Source organism: Triticum aestivum, chromosome 2B, assembly GCF_018294505.1.
Source record: "Triticum aestivum cultivar Chinese Spring chromosome 2B, IWGSC CS RefSeq v2.1, whole genome shotgun sequence".
Lineage (NCBI taxonomy): Eukaryota > Viridiplantae > Streptophyta > Magnoliopsida > Poales > Poaceae > Triticum > Triticum aestivum.
Genome location: NC_057798.1, coordinates 8098132 through 8119453, shown reverse-complemented (window position 1 = coordinate 8119453; position 21322 = coordinate 8098132). Strand labels below are relative to the sequence as shown.

At 47.7% G+C, this 21322-nt stretch overlaps 1 protein-coding gene and 1 long non-coding RNA gene across 2 annotated transcripts; one reads left to right on the top strand and one right to left on the bottom strand.

The window, feature by feature from the left end:
- The first annotated feature begins 3376 nt into the window (after window positions 1-3376).
- Window positions 3377-4680, top strand: LOC123039895 (uncharacterized). The gene is made up of 3 exons (XM_044462881.1): window positions 3377-3661; window positions 3788-3999; window positions 4275-4680. The coding sequence occupies exons 1-3, from the start codon at window positions 3435-3437 to the stop codon at window positions 4553-4555; spliced, it is 720 nt and encodes a 239-aa protein (XP_044318816.1). The 5' UTR covers window positions 3377-3434; the 3' UTR covers window positions 4556-4680.
- A 15935-nt stretch (window positions 4681-20615) lies between these two features.
- Window positions 20616-21322, bottom strand: LOC123039894 (uncharacterized). The gene is made up of 2 exons (XR_006418006.1): window positions 21153-21322; window positions 20616-21023 (listed from the first exon to the last, which is right to left on the bottom strand). It is a non-coding gene; the product is annotated as an uncharacterized lncRNA (long non-coding RNA).

Here is a 21322-nt window from a genome sequence, read left to right as displayed (position 1 = left end):
CGTCTGTCCGCCGATACCAACACATGGAATAGGTCGTGCAAACCTGATTAAGAACTCAAATTGGTAAGCCGATGGTTCGGCTATGGAATAGCATATACATACTAGCCACTGTTATGTATGCAGTTTCTATTGATCTATAGAGATGAGTTTCCTAAAGATAGATCGGATATAGAGAAATACTTACATTGCATAATGGTGGGGGAGCATAGGATACGTAGAGACACCAGCGCTAGGCCTAGGACGTAGATCGTGTACTTGTTCATCCTCTGATCTAATGAATAACACTAGCTAGGCACTAACGTGATCTATGGTTCTCGATGATAAAATATATGTGTGTGATCCATGGCTCGTATATATAAGGAGATACTGAGAAGGGACTTCCATTGCAATAACTCATCCCGATACCATGCAAAATATGATCAAGCAATTTATTATCTTAATTCATAAGATCTTTCAAGTTCTTAATTTGTGAAATCATTTTTTTTCCTTTCTACACACAAATTCCAAAAGTTGGTAGCAAAATAAAAAGTGTGATATGGAAATTATCGATTGCCGTAGTTATTGATTCCCCAAAACTGTGATATGGGAATTGCAATTTGCCGAAGTTATCGATCTCCTATTTTTAGATTCATATGTTTCCAAACTGTGATATGGAAATTAGTTTGCTAGTGCAGGAAAAAAAATGTCACCAACGGCTTTGTCCTAACATACCGAGTCACCGATAGGTGGGACCCAGGAACAAAGAATTGATTGTGTCGAGACGCTCAAAAAAGGGAGCAACTTAGGAGAGGAAATTTAAAAAATAGCACAAATTGCTATACTATTAAACCATAGAAACGTCTGTCCGCCGATAACAATACATGGAATAGGTCGTGCGAACCTGATTAAGAACTCAAATTGGCTTAACTAGTGTGGCTCGGGTATTTCATCGAACACCTCATGTGCATAGGAGGTGAGCTAGAGCACCACAAAGCTCTCCTTTCGCCGGCCAGAGAAAAACAGAGCACTGGAGTGCTCTGCTCGCGGGCGAGGGGTATATATAGGCACCTCAATGGTCCCGGTTCGTGGCACGAACCGGGACTAAAGGGCAGCCTGTTGTCCCGGTTCAAGCCACCAACCGGGACCAATGGTGGTGAGCCAGGAGCCAGGCCCATTGGTCCCGGTTCGTCCCACCAACCGGGACCAAAAGGTCCAAACGAACCGGGACCAATGGCCCACGTGGCCCGGCCGGCCCCCTGGGCTCACGAACGGGACCAATGCCCCCATGGGTCCCAGTTCTGGACTGAACCGGGACTAATGGACTGACCCGACCTGAACCAAAGCCCTCTTTTCTACTAGTGAGGATCTACCAATGTCGGGAACTTGGTGGCCAGTGTGGAAGGCATGGCAACCTGGTTCTTCGCTGCTCGCCCCGAGCCGAGACTCATCGACGTTTTTACCGGAGATGTCGCCCGCCTGCCTCCCTTGCCAGACCGGACAAGGAAGGCAATGGACAATTTTCGTGGCATCGTCTACAACGATTGCACCGTCTTTCTCTACAGCTTTCAAATTAGGTTCTGCTTGGATCGGTTCACTAGGTATACAACCTTTACGGCAGCTATCCTGTGCCCTGGTGATGTTGTATGGACGGTCATAGAAAATAGACTGAATTTGTTGCCAGAACCCTATGCCGTGTATCATGACGGCAAAGTCCTGGTTTGGGATGATGAGTCTTTCTTGTGCTTCCGGAAAGATGGTGATAATCGACAACATATTCGAGTCAGGGTGGAAGGTAGAGTGGATATAAATATTTCTCATGATGATAACTACTTCCTGGAGTCCCACGATGAGCTGTTGTGGGCATCCGTCGTGGTGAAACGAGATAGGAGTCTGCATGGCTATGATAAGCCATCGATGCGGGTGATGGTATGCGCGATGCAGAAAGAGCCAGGCAGTGGCAAGAGGCAAAATGGGTGGCGAGGGAAGGTAGGATCCTCTGCAATCTCACCCTATTCCTTTGGTCTCCTGCAAGCTTTGCCACGCGTTTAGATATAGGTGAAGGTTGTGCCTATTTTGTCTTTAGGGTTGGCGTATTTAGATACAGTTTCGTCGAGAACAAGGCCAAGCCCGTGAAGTGGGTGCCTTTCGAATTGAGAGCTGTGAGAGTATGGCTCCGCCCCAACCTTACATTTGCTTCAACCTGTGAAATTCAAGAAAGGCTCGAGGCTCAAAAGAAGGCGTGGAAGAATTATTTCCAAAGTCAAAATGTCAAATCATAATTTAGCAACTCTGATCTTGTCTTATCTCGAAGTATTCTAGAGGCAAGTGTTGTTCTTGTTTGCGACCATCTATTTTGTTAATAATTATTACTTTCTTGTTGAAGGCGTTGAACCTTAATTGTTTATTGAATGTAAATTGTTAATTACATGTTTAAGAATTCCATAACTTTGCAATTTACTTCCCAACATGTGGACGCATCGTCGTTTAATGTGTTACCGGCATGATAGCCCGTGTTGCTACTCCTTATCTCCTTCTCTCTGGGTGTACAGGGCTTACATTTGTTTCTAAGTCATATCACGTCACGATATCTTTCAATCTTTCTTTCGAATGACCACATAAAATTTAATCTCAAAATCATTTTCTTATTCTTATTCTTCCTCCGAAGAAGAGTTGTTGATAAACTCTCCCCATAACCTTTTCATTTACACATTGCAAAGTCCAACGATCATATTCAGGGCATAATGAGGATAAAATAAAGAAAAGGGAAAACATTACCTCGGGGACACTTCGTCGAGCACCTTGCTAGGAAGGGAAAGGTGTGTGTCATATCAGTGATGTTGGTGCACCGGCGAGGCTGCCAAAGATGAAGGCGAGATGGAGGGAGAAGGGGTGGATGCGATAGAGCCGATTCCCGTCCTTGTTGTGGACCTATGGAGCTGCGACGAATTCTGCCACGGCTCGGCTCCACCGCCGGGGGTGGTCGCCAAGGTGGACGTTGGGAGCTTACATGGGGGGTCACAGGTTGCCTCCTGCTCCCCTGGCGGAGGCGTTGGGCGCGGCATTAGGATGTCGTGGCGTTGGCCTATGTTCGTTGTTGCTGCCGCTCCCCCTTGTCGTGCATTTCTCTCTCTCTCTCTCTCTCTCTCTCTCTCTCTCTCTCTCTCTCTCTCTCTCTCTCTCTCTCTCTCTCTCTCTCTCTCTTGAATTGGCCACTTTTTCTCAAAAGTAGAACAGTTTAACCCCTGAAATGTAGACAGGGAAAAACAAACACGTGCAACTCTACATTTTTTCAGCAACAAAAATTTAAATTAAGTAGAGGGCGTTGCGTTAAAAATGCCAAATTTTTCTCTAACTAACTAGAGAAAGAAAGTAGTACGGGCCCTGAAAGGGCGCACAAGGCAGCCAGACGCTACTGGGATATTCTTCTTCTCGCCTCCTCTCCGCCGCCAGCGAAAATGTTCGCGGTTCGCCGCCACGCCGCCTCCACCTCCGCTCCACTCCTCCGCCGCCGCCTCACCGCCCAGCCCAATCCCATGCCCCCTCCGCCTACTCCACCGACGCTTTCCAACGATGGCGCGTGGGCCTGGGCCGAGCGCGCGGCCAAGCTCTCCCTGCTGGGGTTCACCGGCGCCGCCACCGCCTGTGCCGTCAGCGACACCTCCGTCTTCCTCGACCGCACCAGGTCCAACGCCCCCGCCCACTCGCCTGTTCTGCGGCGTGTAGTTTACGATCTGATCTGCTAGCTCCTCGATCCTGGATCGTGTACTCAAATTTTGGTTCGTTACTTCGTTTACATACAAAAAAACAGGGTGGAGTATGTTTCCAACAAGGTAATGGAGATTGCTGCTCAGAACCAGCAGGTAGCGAGCGCGATCGGCGGGCCTATGACGCCCAGGTTCTGGCACAGCATTTCCGTTGCCTGGAAGTGGAACCTCGCGAGGCATTACCTCTCCGGCACTCTCCAGGTATCCGGGCCACAAGGAGACGGCCTTCTTACCTTCCAGGCGGTTCGCTCCAGAGGTGGGCGTGTCTTCTTTAGTTTCTTCTTTGTTGACATCTCAACTTACTTATGTGCGTGTCCAAGTGCTCAATAGTTGGATTAGGAGCCTTATACAATGTATCTCGATATTGTCGAGATTGTTCTGTGCTTCTTCCATTGCATACATATATGTTTATTGATAAAGAATGTTGATTCCTATTTCTATTTTATGTTGTGCCTTGAGTTCTTATGGATTCTGATTTAACATCACAACATCATTCTTATTTTTTTTCGCATCATGTGTTTTTCTTTGCAGATAAATCCTGGTTCCGGTTTCTACGGTACAGCGACTGGGAGATACCCATAATGGATGCCATCCTTGATGTTCCTACTGAAGATGGGAAGCACCAAACAGTAAGCGTAAGGATTCCAGACAACATGACTGCTCCACCACCTCAAGAGAAGACACGCTGTTTTTTCATTACTCAGAACATAAGTATTACAGCCTCTATTCATAAATATAAGACGTTTTGTCAGTTCAATTTAAACTGCCAAAATGTGTTATACTTAAAAACAGAGGTAGCTAGTACTAGATAAGTAGTCCACATAATTGATGGAGACCAAAGTAAGTGGGATGTAATGAAAGCTCAAATTCTTTTGGAGGTTCATTATTCATAGTATCTTTTACTGGTTGTGGCGCCTGTGATGCATACTTTGTACCAACTCTGAGCTGAACATATTAAGACAAGTTGTTGCTGTGTTACTCTCTATTTGTTAGGTAAATTGGGTAGATGAACCTTACACCGCATAACTAGTTGTGCAATTAGCCATAAATAATTTGAAATAAAAAGTTCTAACAAAATATGACAAATCAAACTGCAACAACTATGTACGGCATATTTGAAACTTGTTTTTCCACACCACGCATTACATATGCCTTAAGGGACAAATAAGTTCAACTAGGCTAGGAAGGAGTAGATGTTGACGGCAGCGTCGCTGCAGCTCGCATGTCTCACGAAGACGAGGAGTGTTCCTTGCATGTATCCATGTTAATGTAGCAACGATCATTTAGCAAATAACAATAGCAATATTTAGCGGTGCATAACTTTGCCTTGCTGCGCACCCTGCTCGGTAGATTGATCTTCTCGCCGTCCATGCCTAAGCCGATGGTTTGGACTTATGGAATAGCATACACATATGAACCACTTTTATATATGCAGTTTCTATATGATTTATAGAGAGACGAGATTTCGTACATATAGATCAGAGAGAGATACATGCATTGTGCAATGGTGGCGGAGTACAAAAGGTGCAAAGAGAGCAACACCAGTGATGCTTGTTCATGCTCTGATCTGATAACAACACTAGGTTGGCACTGACGTGATCTATGGTTGTTGATGAGTAAGCTTGCTTGCTTTCAAGTGTCAACAGCTCGCATATATATAAGGTGTATTTGTTTTTTCAAAAGACAAACGAATGCGTGTTTGACCGAGTTTCTAGGAAAATCTATCAATATCCACAATACAAAATGTATATCATTTGATTCATCACGAAAAGTAGTTTCATATTTTATTTATTAGGTATTGCAGATGTTGTTATTCTATTCTATAATCTTGGTCAAACATTCAAATGGTTGACTTGCACGGAAACCAATAAATCTTATATTCTGGAACGGAGGGACAGAGAGAAGAGTTACTCCACGATACTCAAATAAAATTAGGAAGAATAGATGTACTAGTACTACAAACCCGGGCACTTTTGGCCACCAACACCAAGGCATGGCATAGGTCGTGGGATAAAGATAAAGGCCTACATGCACTTTTGATGGTATTCTTTTTTATTAATTTACTAATTTCATACATCCAACCCAGATATTCAATTTGATTTGCGGGGGATAGGTCTAAACGCAGCATGACGAATCAGACTGCAACAACTAGGCTACCAAGCTAGCTCTTAATTATTGCAAAGTTGTTGTTTTTCGCACATCAAGGATCATCACACATGTCTTAGGACAAAATAAATATGTGTGCCAATTAATTTGACTAGGCAGGGGGTAAAGGAGCAAGGGTTGTCGCTATGGCCGTCGCCGCTAGCATGTCTTGCGAAGAAGATGGCGGGTTGTCGCAGTGACTCTTGCACACATCCATAGTTCTGTAGCAGCGGTCATTTAACAGGCAGCAGTAGCAGTGCGTGTCTGTGCACAGCTTCTCCTTGCCGCACAGCCCGTTCGGCAGATCGATCTTCTCGTCATCCACACCGACCGCGATGGTTCGGCCTGTGGAGTGACATGCATATGATGAAACAATTGTTTCGGATTTGGTAACAATCAAGAAACATATCTGAGACAAGAAACAAAATGAGAAGTCAAAAACAAAAAGAGAAAAGTGTAAGAATTACACGTGCATGATATAATTAACTTGTTGAACTAGGGTTAAAGGAGCTAGTATCGCAAAGATAAACCGGTGAGAGAAATAATATCTCTATTGCATACCTATTCGTAGATGCATCGTGTGATAGTAGCAGAGAAAAACTACATGTGCGTATCCTAACATTTTGGGCTTGAAAGACAAGGTTGCATCGTAAAGAAAACTCTTGAGAAATATATAAATATGTTGCATACTATACTTGCAGTGTGCGACGGTGGCAGAGGACAAGAGGTGTATAGACAGCAGGGCCAGCACAAGGATGCGGATGGTGTACTTGTCCATGGTGATGACCATCGATCGATGAGAAAAGATATCGACCAGATTGCTTGGTGTGAACATGTACACGACTCGTGTGTTTGTATATATAGGGGGGTCGAGAGAAGGGAGATCCGGTGCGGAAAATTGGAAAGATTTAATATCTTTCCGTATAAATCAAGGAAGCTCTTTGTAAGATTATTTCTTCTCCTTTTTTAGACAAGTTTCGTTCCGGACTTTTGTGGCGGAATGCGAACTGTTTGCCTGATTTATCCCGTGTATTTTGTAGTAGATACGTGCGTGAATTTCCAAATGGCGAGTGATCTGCTTCGGCGCGCCCTAGCCGCAGGATGCCGCCACTACTCCTGGCCGTTTGATCTAGAAAATAATGATTCGCCCCAGATCTTCTTCCTCCTCGCGCATCTCGTGCTCGCGCGGCTCCCAGCATGTGCCTCATGTCCCCTCCGGTGGACATCCTCGTTACCAGTCCCCACCCTCAACAGTCGTCCTCGTCGTCGGTCCCCACCCTCGTAGGTCATCCTCGTCGCTTCCTCGACCCATGCAATAGCTGCACCAGCTGTTGCAACTCTCAGCGGCAACAGTCGTAGTTGTGGTTGTAGCTCCGCCGCCGCCCTCGCCGTTGATGCTCGTTGAAAGGAATAGCAAAAAACTTCGCCGGTCATAGCAAAGCCCACTACGGTTGCAACAAATCACCATCGTCGCCGTTGCGAGGTCGTAGCTCAATCTTGATGGATGTAGCAAAAAACTTCGCCACTAGTAGCAAAAACAAATTACAGTTGCAGCAAATCAAAACACTTCGCCGGTAGTAGCAAAAAACAACTACAGTTGCAGCAAATCGCCGTCGCCACCGTCGTAATGTCGCAGCTCCTCCTTGATGGATGTAGCAAAAAACTTCACCGGCAGGTTTAAGAGGAGGGAGCTGCCATTTATATTGATTTACTACGTAAAATTTGGTATAAAAAATAAATATATATATTATAAGACCATAAACGCATTTTACATATGTTTTACACTATGTTTTTACATTCGTAATTTTACGTAACGTAAAATATTTTTTACGGCGAGTATATATTTTTTTACATTATCTTTTCAGGTATAAAATAAGACTAATTTTACAAAACGTAAAAATACAGTGCATTTGTGTCAAAATAGAGAGGGGGTGAAGAATAACTATTCCCCATCCAGGGTGACGAATAGCGCGGTACAGAAGAGGACGGCTGCCGAGGCGCCGGCGGCAAGGAGGAGTACCTCCCCGACGGCAAAGCACCGATGGTCAATTTCTTGGAGATGCAGCACGCTGTTTGTTCGTTGAAATGGTTGTAACGAAATCTGGTGTCAGTGCTCCTATTTCTTGGAGATGCAGCACGCTGTTTGTATTTGAATCAAATCCCTCCAGAAAAATACTACTAGTCACTGTACTGTATTGAGTTCTGAAAATGTTGGATGCTGTTTCTTACACCCTTTTTGATCAGTTGAAGATACCATCTGAATTACAAAAAGATTTCAAGTGCGTTCCCAGTCTCTTATTTTGATTTTTCAAAGGCAGTCTGTTCTTTTGTTGGTAGGTATTCAACAAATACTATATGACAATCTTCCCTTTCTTGCTTTCCAGTAACATTTTTTTACTAGTAGCTGAAACCACCATGTGATTTGGTACAATTTTGTACTAAATCAGTGACAATTATTATGTATTGAAGGGAATAATAATTAATAGGTGCTTGAATTTCGACATATTATTCTTCCCTGTGTAAAACCAGAGATATGTTTTTGGTGCGAATCAGAAGCATTTATTGGAGATCTTGTTTCATGGCACTTGTCGGTGTCAAAACCGGCGGATCTCGGGTAGGGGGTCCCGAACTGTGCGTCTAGGCGAATGGTAACAAGAGACAAGGGACACAATGTTTTACGCAGGTTCGGGCCCTCTTGATGGAGGTAAAACCCTACGTCCTGCTTGATTGATATTGATGATGTGAGTATTACAAGAGTAGATCTACCACGAGATCAAGGAGGCTAAACCCTAGAAGCTAGCCTATTGTATGATTGTTGTTCTTCGTCCTACGGACTAAAGCCATCCGGTTTATATAGATACTGGAGAGGGCTAGGGTTACACAGAGTCGGTTACAATGGTAGGAGATCTACATATCCGTATCGCCAAGCTTGCCTTCCACGCCAAGGAAAGTCTCATCCGGACACGAGACGAAGTCTTCAATCTTGTATCTTCATAGTCTTGGAGTCCGGCCGACGATGATAGTTCGGCTGTCCGGACACCCCCTAGTCCGGGACTCCCTCAGTAGCCCCTGAACCAGGCTTCAATGACGATGAGTCTGGCGCGCATATTGTCTTCGGCATTGCAAGGTGGGTTCCTCCTCCAAATAATTATAGAAGATTGTGAACACCAGGATAGTGTCCGGCTCTGCAAAATAAATTACACATACCACCGTAGAGAGAATAATATTTACACAAGTTCAATCTACTGACGTATTTTGTGGCGTGACGTCACACCACAACCAAGCCTTTACTCGAATCGTTTTTATTATACCACCTCCGCGCGTCTAGCGAAGCGGTTTCCTTGGCACGTCTTGTCGAAGCAGAGATCGTGTTCCCCTTATCCCGGGATTCTCATCAATACGGACGTGGGTAACCCAACCGCGCCATCGATTGCGGCGCTTAGGAGATAAGCGAGTTTCATCAGGCTGGTGGGGACGCATGGTTTCGTCCGCCCATATAAGGGGATAAAGATCTACCCTTTTACCTACGCCTTCTTCCTCCTTTGCCTATCCATCTTTGTGAACTCAAACTCCAGCGCCCAAGTCCGCACATCTCACCTCAACCTTCTCCAACTATGTCCGGAGTGGGAGGCAAGTGGATGGCCTCCTCCGTTACGGAGGCGCACATCCAGAAGCTGCGCAGCGCCGGATACCTGTCCAGCGACATTGCGCACCGGCTCCCCGACAAGGGGGAGCTCATCCCCACCCCCAGGCCCCATGAGAGGGTAGTATTTCTTTCCCATTTCCTCCGCGGACTGGGCTTCCCACTCCATCCCTTTGTTCGGGGGCTCATGTTCTACTATGGCCTGGATTTCCATGATCTGGCCCCGAATTTCATCCTCAATATCTCGGCATTTATCATCGTGTGTGAGGCCTTCCTCTACATTAAGCCCCACTTCGGCTTGTGGCTCAAGACCTTCAGTGTCAAGCCGAAGGTTGTGAAGGGCAGCCAAGCGGAATGCGGAGGCGCCATGGTGGGCAAGATGCCCAACGTTACATGGCTTGAGGGCACCTTCGTAGAAACCATTAAGGGGTGGCAATCGGGGTGGTTCTACATCACCGAGCCGCGTGACCCTGAATGGGCAGTGCCCCCCGAATTCAGATCTGGCATCCCCATACGGCTCACCTCCTGGAAGGAGAGTGGCCGGATATGGGGCGATTCGGAGGAGCTGACCGGACTTCAAGCCTGCATCCAAATGCTAGTGAAAAGGAAACTCAAGCTTGTCAACATAGTCCAGGTCATGCTCATCCGCCGGATTCTCCCGTGTCAACAACGGGACTTCAATATGTGGGAGTTCGATCCGGCGCAGCACCAGACTTTGAGTGGGCTCTTCGACACTACGTACGAAGAGGCCTGGAGGGTGCTGTTTAAGGGCGTCGAGACTCCCGCATCCGCCACCGAAGATCGCGGATTCAGCTCGCAGCGTCTGGCTAGCAAGGTAAGCGATTTTGCCCTTTACGGGACGCTTGCTTTCCATAGTTTGACTCTATGCGGGATCTAAACTCCCTCTCCTTTGACAGGACTGGATGAAGAAGGCCGAGCAGACTATCTGTCTGGCCCCTTTGCCAGAAGACCCAGCGGATGCCCTCTTAACAGGGCTGCTGGCTCCGGCATCCCATGTGGTGCCGGAGAAGAAGGCCACGGGCACTCGAAAGAGTTCCCGTTTTCAGGTGTCATCGGATGATGAGACCGAGGCGGACTCCTCCCACGAAGGCGAGGAGGAGAAGAAAGAGGCCTCTCCCCCATCAGGGGGAGGGAAGAAAAGGAAGGATTCCCCAATGAGGGAGGCCGAAGGGTCCAAGAAGGGAAGGACTCTTCCCCCGGACTGCTCTGCCCACGCCAGCGACGACGACGAGGATTGGCCTCCAAGGGCCAAGCCCCTGGCGAGATCGTAAGTATCCGGACTCCCGAATAACTTCATGATTTTTATTTTCGCCACATGGAGTCTTTCTAATGCCGCATACAACCCTGCAGTCCGCCCAAGGAGGATCTTCCCGCTTCATCGAGCGGGTCCTTGGGTGCGTCGGATATGGATTCCCTTCCGACCGCCTCCTCCCCTCGTGATGCGGATGATGCCGAGGTGGGATCCCAGGAAGGGACCCGCCAGGAGGAGGAGGCCCCGGAGGTGCCGCAGGGCAACCTCCCGGACTTTGCACCGGACTCCGCACCGGAACCTGTAGTGGCTCCGGAGTCCGGCGGGCGGCCCCTTCGTAAGAAGGGCGAGACCGTGACGCCGGTGGCCTCCGTCCAACCGGAGGCGCCGGATAGCTTGCTGGAGGCGCTCAACGGCACTTCCATTGAAGAGGAACACCGCACCGTCATGGGTGCGGTGATTCAGAAGGTTCAGCTTGCCAAGAGCGGGCTGACCGAAGCCTGCATCAGCCTTCTAACAGGCTTTGAGGTAAGAATTGTGATATGTGTAAAATAGTACCGCATAGACAGTAGCCCCTTATGCTCGGTTCGGTGTTCGGAAAGAAAAACCGGACTGAGGATCTAAAAAGATATATGCAGGAGTCATAAAAATTATGTCAATATGGGATTGCAGGCCGTGCTGCTGACCTCTGCCGCACTGACTGCGGAGGTCAATACTTTGAAGCAAAGCCTCGAGCGGTCCGAGAACGAACTTGGCCGTGCCAAGAAGCAACTCGAGGACAAGGAAGGTGAGTAACACCTTATTAAAATTGTACCTTACAGAAAAGGATTTGGTTGCAAGAAAAATGACAAGGATAACGTGGGTATTGCAGGGGCCACGAACGAGGTGGCGGCCCTGAAGGAGGTGGTGTCCGTGGCCGAACGTAATGCGGCCGCGGAGCGCACAGAGCAAGAGAAGCAGGAGGCGCGGCTGGCGGAGGTACAGCAAGAGCTTCAGGCTCTCGTGGAAAAACATGAGAGTTTGGAGCGCGCTCGAAGACTCGAGAGTCTGAGCTTGCATCGGCTCTTGAGAGTGCCAAAGCCGCTAAGGCCGAAGCCTACAAGGCCCTCCAGGAAATCGAGGCGTTGAAGAAAATAGCGGCGGGTAAGGCATTTTTCATGCAGAGTAAGCATGTGAGTGTGAATTACCTGTCACTTACCCGAATTCGAAGCTCTCCAGGGGCGTTCGCAGATCTGCCCTGCAGCGTGTCCGATGCTGCCGCTTTCTATAGGGCCGAGGAGGGGAGCTCGACGAAGAAGGTCTTCTGGTCTCAGTATGCTGAGGCCGGGCATCCGGTGCCCCTTAGCGACCAGCTGAAGCAGCTGGTCGAGCTCCACAAGGTGGCCGAACAGGCCATGAAGGGCCTCATAGTTCGGCTGTGGCCTAAGGAGGCCATGCCTGGGAGCTACTTCGGCTTGGTGCGGCGGCTGGTGGATGCCTGTCCATGGGTTGAAGTCATCAAGCACTCCGTCTGCATTGAAGGTGCCCGTCGGGTCCTTGCCCGCGCTAAGGTGCACTGGGGCAAGATGGATGCTCAGAAGCTTGTGACGGACGCGCCACCACTGGGCAAGGAGTATCGCACGCCCGAGATGTATTATAAGAGTGTCCTGAAGGGTGCCCGCATTATTGCGGGTGAGTTCTCCAAAGATGTAATATTTGAGTAGACTCGCATTTTGTTATCCTGTGCGCTGAAAACTTTGTTCATATGCGCTAAGCAACGCTTGTTAATTTAAAATATTACCTTCTGTGCGGCTGTTTATCAAATCTGAGAGATGGCAAGTCGTCGGCTTCAGCCCCCATGCCACGAGTGCTGGGGTGTTCGGCATAAATTTGAGCACTCTTGTTCCCATTTTTGGGTCCATCTAGGAAGGCGCTCAACACAACGAACAAGACAACCGGACTTATAATGCTTGAACACTCTCACTTAGCCATAGAATTCTATAATTTTAAATTTCGGCAAAGCCCTTAGTGTTCAAAAGGCCGAATTTGGGTCGCTATCCACGCCTGGGACGGACAAAGCCGGCTCCTCGCTCTAAGCAGCATAAGTCTTTAGGGACTCGCAAAAAACCTCTCGAACAGCGACCGGCTCTCGCCTCATCATGACGGTCAGTTTTAGCTTTCTCCACTGAGGCGCTCGCCCAGCTCAACTGGGGCGCAATCGCAGTGGTTCTCCCAGTGCTACCTTAGCCGATACAACGGAACATAAGGTACCAAAACATGGGAGCCGGGCAAACCCAACTATTGACCCAAGACATAATTCGGAGCCGATGCATATAATGCTATAAGTTTGGGGTGCCGCACTGATGAAAGTGTTCGGACTTATCACACCATGATGCGGGAAACATAAGCCCCTGGTGTATTTAGCCGTACCAAAGTGTACGGATGCAACATGTCATAAATGAACATATGTATAAGAAAGAAATGCAATTGTAAGCAAAAAGGTGCTGCATTGTTTATTCAAGAGATACTGCTGTGAATGCAGAACGATACAAATGGTGCGATAAGCAAGGGATGAGACTATTAAACATGTCCCCCTCCAAGGGTAGGCTGCGGAATGATGTATAAAACAGATTTAATGCTCGTAATGGAGACCATCTGGATATTCGTCGTAGCCCTTCTCCTTCCCTGGCTGTTGCATCGTGAGTTCGGCAGGTCTGCTGCCGGACAGGGCCTCTGATGAACGGAGTCCTGTGGGTAAAGATAAGAAGAAAAAAAAGAACGACACACTTGAGAGCCCCTGGTGTGGTTAAGCCGCATTCTGGGCCTATCGTGATCGTGCCCCTCCCCTCATGCCCATGGTATCTCCAGAGCGTAATGATGTACGCGAAGGACATGTCTTGAAATTTTGCAGGGGCTGGGGTTGGGGCCGCACTGCTACGCGTGCTCGGAACGTGCCATGTGGTCTTGTTGTAGGTTACTCCGGGCGCGTTTAGCCGTGTCCGGTCGCTTAACGGCCGGACTCGAGAATTGCCTTAAGAGGCTGCACTGTACTTCTGCCGCGAGAGCCGCTGTATGTTCCTCCGTTCGGAGAGAGCGTTACGTGTTTCCGTTGACCGTGATGACTCCTCGAGGGCCTGGCATCTTGAGCTTGAGGTATGCATAGTACGGCACCACGTTGAACTTTGCAAACGCGATACGTCCGAGCAGAGCATGATAGCCGTTGCGGAACGGAACTATGTCAAAGATTAACTCCTCGCTTCTGAAGTTATCCGGGGATCCGAAGACCACTTCCAGTGTAACTGAGCCTGTACAATTGGCCTCTACACCTGGTATGACGCCTTTAAAGATCGTCTTTGTGGATTTTATCCTTGAGGGGTCTATGCCCATTTTGCGCACTGTATCCTGATAAAGCAGGTTCAGGCTGCTGCCGCCGTCCATCAGGACTCTGGTGAGGTGAAATCCATCGACGATTGGGTCTAGCACCAATGCGGCGAATCCGCCGTGGCGGATGCTGGTGGGGTGGTCCCTTCGATCAAAAGTGATCGGGCAAGAGGACCATGGGTTGAACTTCGGGGCGACTGGCTCCATCGCGTATACATCCCTAAGTGCACGCTTCCGCTCCCTCTTGGGTATGTGGGTTGCGTATATCATGTTCACCGTCCACACTTGTGGGGGGAAACCCTTCTGTCCTCTATTGTTCGGCGGTCGGGTCTCTTCCTCGTCATCGCTATGCAACCCCTTGTCGTTGTTTTCGGCAATTAACTTGCCTGCCTGCTTGAATACCCAACAGTCCCTCTTGGTGTGGTTAGCTTGCTTGTCGGGGGTGTCGTGTATCTGGCACGAGAGGTCGAGTATTCGGTCCAAATTGGACGGACCCGGAGTAGTTCTTTTGAATGGATTTTTCCGCTGACCGGATTTAGAGCCTCTGAATCCGGCATTGACTGTCGTATCCTCGTTATTGTCGCTGTTAATGCGGCATTTGTTCTTGTTGCGATGCGACCTGCCATTGTGGTCCTTGATATCCGGCCTGCCAGAATTTTTGCTGAGGTTGTTGCTGCGGGCTAGCCAGCTGTTTTCTCCCGCGCAGAAGCGGGTCATGAGTGATCTGAGGGCTGCCATGGATTTTGGCTTTTCCTGCCCCAGGTGCCGGGCAAGCCACTCGTCATGGATGTTATGTTTGAAGGCCGCGAGGGCCTCTGCATCCGAATAGTCGACGATTTGATTTTTCTTAGTTAAGAACCGTGTCCAGAATTGTCTGGCCGATTCGTCTGGCTGCTGAATTATGTGGCTTAGGTCGTCAGCGTCTGGTGGTCGCACATACGTGCCCTGGAAGTTATCAAGGAATGCGGCTTCCAGGTCCTCCCAACTCCCAATTGATTCTGCTAGTAAGCTGTTAAGCCAATGCCGAGCTGGTCCTTTAAGCTTGAGTGGGAGGTATTTGATGGCGTGGAGATCATCACCGCGGGCCATGTGGATATGAAGGAGATAGTCTTCGATCCAAACCGCGGGGTCCGTTGTGCCATCATAAGATTCAATATTCACGGGTTTAAACCCTTCGGGGATTTGATGATCCATTACTTCATCTGTGAAGCATAGTGGGTGTGCGGCGCCTCTATATTGGGCTATATCACGACGAAGCTCAAAAGAGTTTTGTCTACTGTGTTCGGCCCGGCCGGACTTGCTGTGTCCGGCGCGACGGTTGTCGTCACGTATCATGGGGCGCTCCCACGATCCGTAGATCAATCTTGATTGTTTTGCCTTATCCTCCAATATGTCTCGCAAGTCCGGAGCGTTCCCCTATGGTCTTGTGCTTTTCGAGCGACGTCGGGGTACGGTTCTAATGGAGGGCCTAGAGGCCTCTCTGTCGCGGCCACCGGGTGGCCGATCAGCCGTATCCCAACCGTCCTGACCGCAGTCCGGCCAGGGCTCTCCTGATAACGAGAGATACTTTAGCAAACTTAAGATGTCGCCGAAAGGTGAGTGTTGAAAGATGTCCGCAGCGGTGAACTCCATGATCGGTGCCCAATCGGATTCAATTGGAGGGGTCGCGGGAGGTACGGAGTCCGGCGAGAAGTCCGGCACCTCGGAGTCACGAGCTTCACAGGGGACAAGGCTAGTATTCGACTCCATCGCCGTAGAGGTTGCAGCCCCCGAGGCGGCGTCTAACCATCCGTCCTTGATCTGCGCAGCCGGCTTCGAATCGAGGGTCGGAGCGGGCTGGTGTGCGGCCTCCAGGGCACTGTCTGGCTGTAGAGCTAAATCATGCCCATCGTGACAGTGCGGCGCGCTCGGCTGTGGTTCAAATCCATCGAAGATCAAGTCTCCGCGGATGTCAACCGTAAAGTTCAAACTTCCAAATCTGACCTGACAGCCAGGGGCGTAGGTTTCAATCTGCTCCAGATGGCCAAGCGAATTGGCCCGCAGTGCAAAGCCGCCGAATACAAAGATCTGTCCGGGGAGAAAAGTCTCACCCTGGACTGCGTCGTTGGTGATGATCGAAGAAGCCATCGAGCCTATCGGTGACGACACAGAGGAACTCTCAATGAAAGCACCAATGTCGATGTCAAAACCGGCGAATCTCGGGTAGGGGGTCCCGAACTGTGCGTCTAGGCGGATGGTAACAGGAGACAAGGGACACAATGTTTTACCCAGGTTTGGGCCCTCTTGATGGAGGTAAAACCCTACGTCCTGCTTGATTGATATTGATGATGTGGGTATTACAAGAGTAGATCTACCACGAGATCAAGGAGGCTAAACCCTAGAAGCTAGCCTATGGTATAATTGTTGTTCTTCGTCCTACGGACTAAAGCCATCCGGTTTATATAGACACCGGAGAGGGCTAGGGTTACACAGAGTCGGTTATAATGGTAGGAGATCTACATATCCGTATCGCCAAGCTTGCCTTCCACGCCAAGGAAAGTCCCATCCGGACACGGGATGAAATCTTCAATCTTGTATCTTCATAGTCTTGGAGTCCGGCCGACGATGATAGTTCGGCTGTCCGGACACCCCCTAGTCCGGGACTCCCTCAGCACCCATCACGGCAGTCAGTCGCCAGATTCATACACGCTCCACATTCATGTATGTATGTATGGTGGGAAAACAGACACTTGTTTTAGGCCTCACATTACTTGTTGTACAATATAACTTAGCCAGAAATAACTGGAAATAAAAACATTCAAACAAAATATGACAAATAAAACCGCAACAGCTATCTAGGGTATTGCAAACTTATTTCTCCACACATGACGCATTACATATGCCTTAAGGGACAAGTAAATAAATTCGACTAGGCGGGTAAAGGGGCAGGGGTCACCGCAACGATGCTATACTACACACGACAATTGCCGAACTCTTGTGGGATGATGCCTCTCATCAAGCCGTCCGTGCGTACTGCAGACCTGGTCAGCACAGTTTCATCAGAATGCGAGAAGAGATCCGGGCAGTTTCTATCGCACCTCTCGGAACTTGTGTAGCACCAGTCAGTATTAATACAACAGATGCAACAATGATAGGCGTAGGAGCACTTTTTCTGGCAACCCACGCTCATTTCATGGATATCGTCGTTGTCCATGCCGGCTGCGACGGTTCGGCCTGTCGAATAGCATACATATCACTTTTCTCTCCGAATTGATAAACAAAACAAGAAACAACCGAAATTTTGCGAAGATATACAAATTAGAGAGTGAAATAGCAATGTTGTTTGCAGATGCACTGCTTACATTGCGCTATGGTGGCGGAGCATAGGAGGTGTAGAGATAGCAGGGCCAGCGCAGCGATCCGGATCGTTTGCTTGTCCATCCTCTCCTCTAATACAACACTACAAGGCACTGACGTGATATTCTATGGTTGTTGATGAAAAATATGTATGTATGTTTCACTCATACGATTGCTTCCCGTCGAGCACATGGCTCGTGCTATATATACAGGGAGATCGTGAGGAGAGAGATCAGCTTAGTATTTTTCATTCAAGAGCCACGTGGGCATAAATGAAGAACTTAATTCGCAAGATCATCTTTTTTTCTTTTCTCTTGACACAAGTTTATGGAAATTGATGGCGGAATATTTGTATAGTATCTTGTATCATCAATCTATATATCTCAAGTAATCGTAGAGATCTTGGAAATCTATTAATTGTATTGAAATCATGGAAACATCATTAATTGCATATAATTTTTGAAAACACATGTACTCCTTTCAATCAATATTATTTGTCGGTGATTTAGTACAAGTTAATACTAACTCAGCGACAATTATATGAACCAAAGATAGTAGGTATTATATTTATAAAAACAGATTCTCATTGCACGTCAAGATACTATCAAACTCGTGCGTGCACGATTATGGAAATTATTGTTTGTTGCATTTGTCTACTGTTTTTGCACCGTGATATTGAAATCAGTTTGCCTTAGATGAAGTTTATAAGAGTTTTCATGAGAACCAAATCGGCCATGCCAACCGAGCTTGCCTGCTCATCCACACGAGACCTAGCTAGGAATTTCTTTTAAGTAAGACTCTCAACGACCTACAGGCACCTAAGGTGCGGGAAGCCATGTTTAAAGATACAAGCCGGCCCAAGCGACGAACGCAGCTTCTGACGTGGCTTGCAAGCGCATAATGGGCCTTAGCCTTGTAATTATTTAAGTTGTGTGCCAAGAGAGAGGAGAGGAAGGATAGACCAGGACGGCAATCTATTTTGGCTAGGATAGAGATGAGGCATCCATGGCGTGAGCCAGATGGACTCCATTTGCAGTGAATTCAAATTGTAATCTGAACTCGAGGCATAGCCACCATAGATTTGAAATAGAGCTCCTTACAATCTGATATCAGAGCCTTGTAACCCTAGAGTTGCCACCCATCCCCACCACACCAGATTCGCGGATCATTGTCAAGAGGAGGCCATGGATTGGATCTAGCCAGAGACGAAGGCGATCTATGAGCAACTGCGGGGTGATTTCGACCAGGCGTTGACAAAGAGCCTCTCCGACCACAGCGACCACACCATCTGCGCTATCGCTAGGTTGGACGCCAAATTGGATCAGCTATCGGGGCAGATCGATGACGTCAAGGTCTCCATTGGTGTCGATTTAGACGAGCTGTGAGGTGAACTTAACCATGCTGCACGCTCTGAGCCTGGGTCTCCCAAGCTCAACTCTCCGAAGGTATGAGCAGCCACCGCATCTTCTACGGTGGTAGGCGGTACCATCGACCCCAATCTGAAGCTCTCGAGGAACCAATTTGATGGCTCCAATCCGAAGCTCTGGAGGAACCAATATGAAGATTATTTTAAACTATGGAGCACGTTGCGTCATCAGTGGATTCCTTTCTCTTCATCCATGTTTGAGGGTCCGGATGCTCATTGGTTGGAGTCAGTTCAGCGACGGGTACCAAATCGTACCTGGGAAGAATTTTGTCGCCTGTTGCAGTCTTGCTTTGGCAGAAACCATCACCAGAGTCTGCTCCCAAAGATGTTCAACATTCAGTACACTAGCATAGTGGAGAATTATGTGGGAGTGTTTACTGAAGTGTATGATCAAATCACAGCATACGAGGAGTTTCCTAACACTATCCACTATGTTACCAGATTCATGGAAGGGTTGAAACCTGCCGTAAGAGTCATGGTTGGTTTGCCGCAACCATCTGCTCTGGATTCGGCCTACCAGCTCGCCTTGTTACATGAAGAATTAGGTGATGAAACTGTGAAATCTTCTACACCTTTAGTTACTAAGAGAGTTAACACCTTTTAGAGTCCCACTCTTCCAGCTCTGAAATCTTCTACAACCAAGTCTATCGAAGAGAAACGAGTTTCAGAGCCTGGTCGAGGAATAGGACAGGAAGACAAATGGTTGGCGCTGAGAGCTTATAGGCATGTTGAAGGGCTTTGTTTCATTTTTGATGAGAAATGGGGAAGAGGCCATTAATGTAAACAAGAAGTCCAGTTGCATGATGTCCGGGAAATGGTGGCGCTCTATCAAGATTCAGTTTTAGAACCTGACAATGATGACAGTGCTACCAGTGAAGTCAATGCCATGATTATTCCTTCTACACTGAGGGCAAACCACTGATGGTCCAGTTCTTGGAGATGCAGCACGCTGTTTGTTCGTTGAAATGGTGGAACGAAATCTAGTTGAATCAAATCCCTCCAGAAACATACTACTAGTCCCTTACTGCACCCGCAAAAAAAGAAGTCCCTGTACTGGACTCGGATCTGAAACTGTCCGGTGCTTATTAGTCCGTGTACTGGACACAGATCTGAAAATGTTTGGTGCTTACTAGTCCCTGTACCGTGCTCAGATCTGAACTGCAAAAAGATTTCAAGTGGGTTCCCATTCTCTTTTTCTGTTTTTTCATTTCGAAGGAAGTCTATTCTTTTGTTGGTACTGAACATATGACCGTCCGTTTCTTACTTATGTTTGCTGCTACTTCCACCAACATTTTCTTTACCAGCTAAAACCAATGTACTAAATCAGCGACAATTATTATGGATTGAAGGGAGTAATAATTAATAGGTGCTGGAATTCTACATATTATTCTTCCCTATGTAAAACCAAAGATATGTTTTTGGTCCGAATCAGAAGCATTTATTAGAGATGTTGTTCCATGGCACTCGTCACGGCAGTCAGTCGTCAGATTCATACGCACTCCATATGTATGTATGTATGTATGTATGTATGTATGTATGTATGTATGTGTGTATTTATGTGTGTATGTATGGTGGGAAAATAAACACTTGTTTTAGGCCTCACATTACTTGTTGTACCATATAACTTAGCAAGAAATAATTGGAAATAAAAAGTTCAAACAAAATATGACAAATAAAACTGCAATAGCTGTCTAGGGTATTGGAAACTTATTTCTTCACACATCACGCATTACATATGCCTTAAGGGACAGGCAAATAAATTCGGCTAGGCGGGTAAAGGAGCAGGGGTCACCGCCGCGATGCTATACTACACATGACAATTGCCGAACTCTTCTGGGATGACGCCTCTCATGAAGCCGTCCGTGCGTACTGCAGACCTAGTTGCCACAGTTTCGGGGGTCACCGGCGTCGCGGCTAGCACTTCATCAGAATGCGATAAGGGAACCAGGCAGTTTCTATTGCACCTCTCGAAACTTGTGTAGCACCAGTCAGTATAAGTACAACAGGCACAACAATGAAAGAAGGAGCACTTTTTGTGGCAACATACGATGTCCTCTTCATGGATATCGTCGTTGTCCATGCCAGCCGCAATGGTTCGGCCTGTTGAATAGCATACAAGTCACTTTTCTCTCTGGATTGATAAACAAAATAAGAAACAACCGAAATTTTGCAAAGATATATAAATTTAGATAGTGAAATAGCAATGTTGTTTGCGGATGCATTGCTTACATTGTGCTATGGTTGCGGAGCATAGGAGGTGTACAGATAACAGGGCCAGCACAGCGATCTGGATCGTGTGCTTCTCCATCCTCTCCTCTGATGCAACACTACTAGGCACGGATGTGATGTTCTATGGGTGTTGATGAGAATGTGTGTGTGTGTGTGTGTGTGTATCTCAC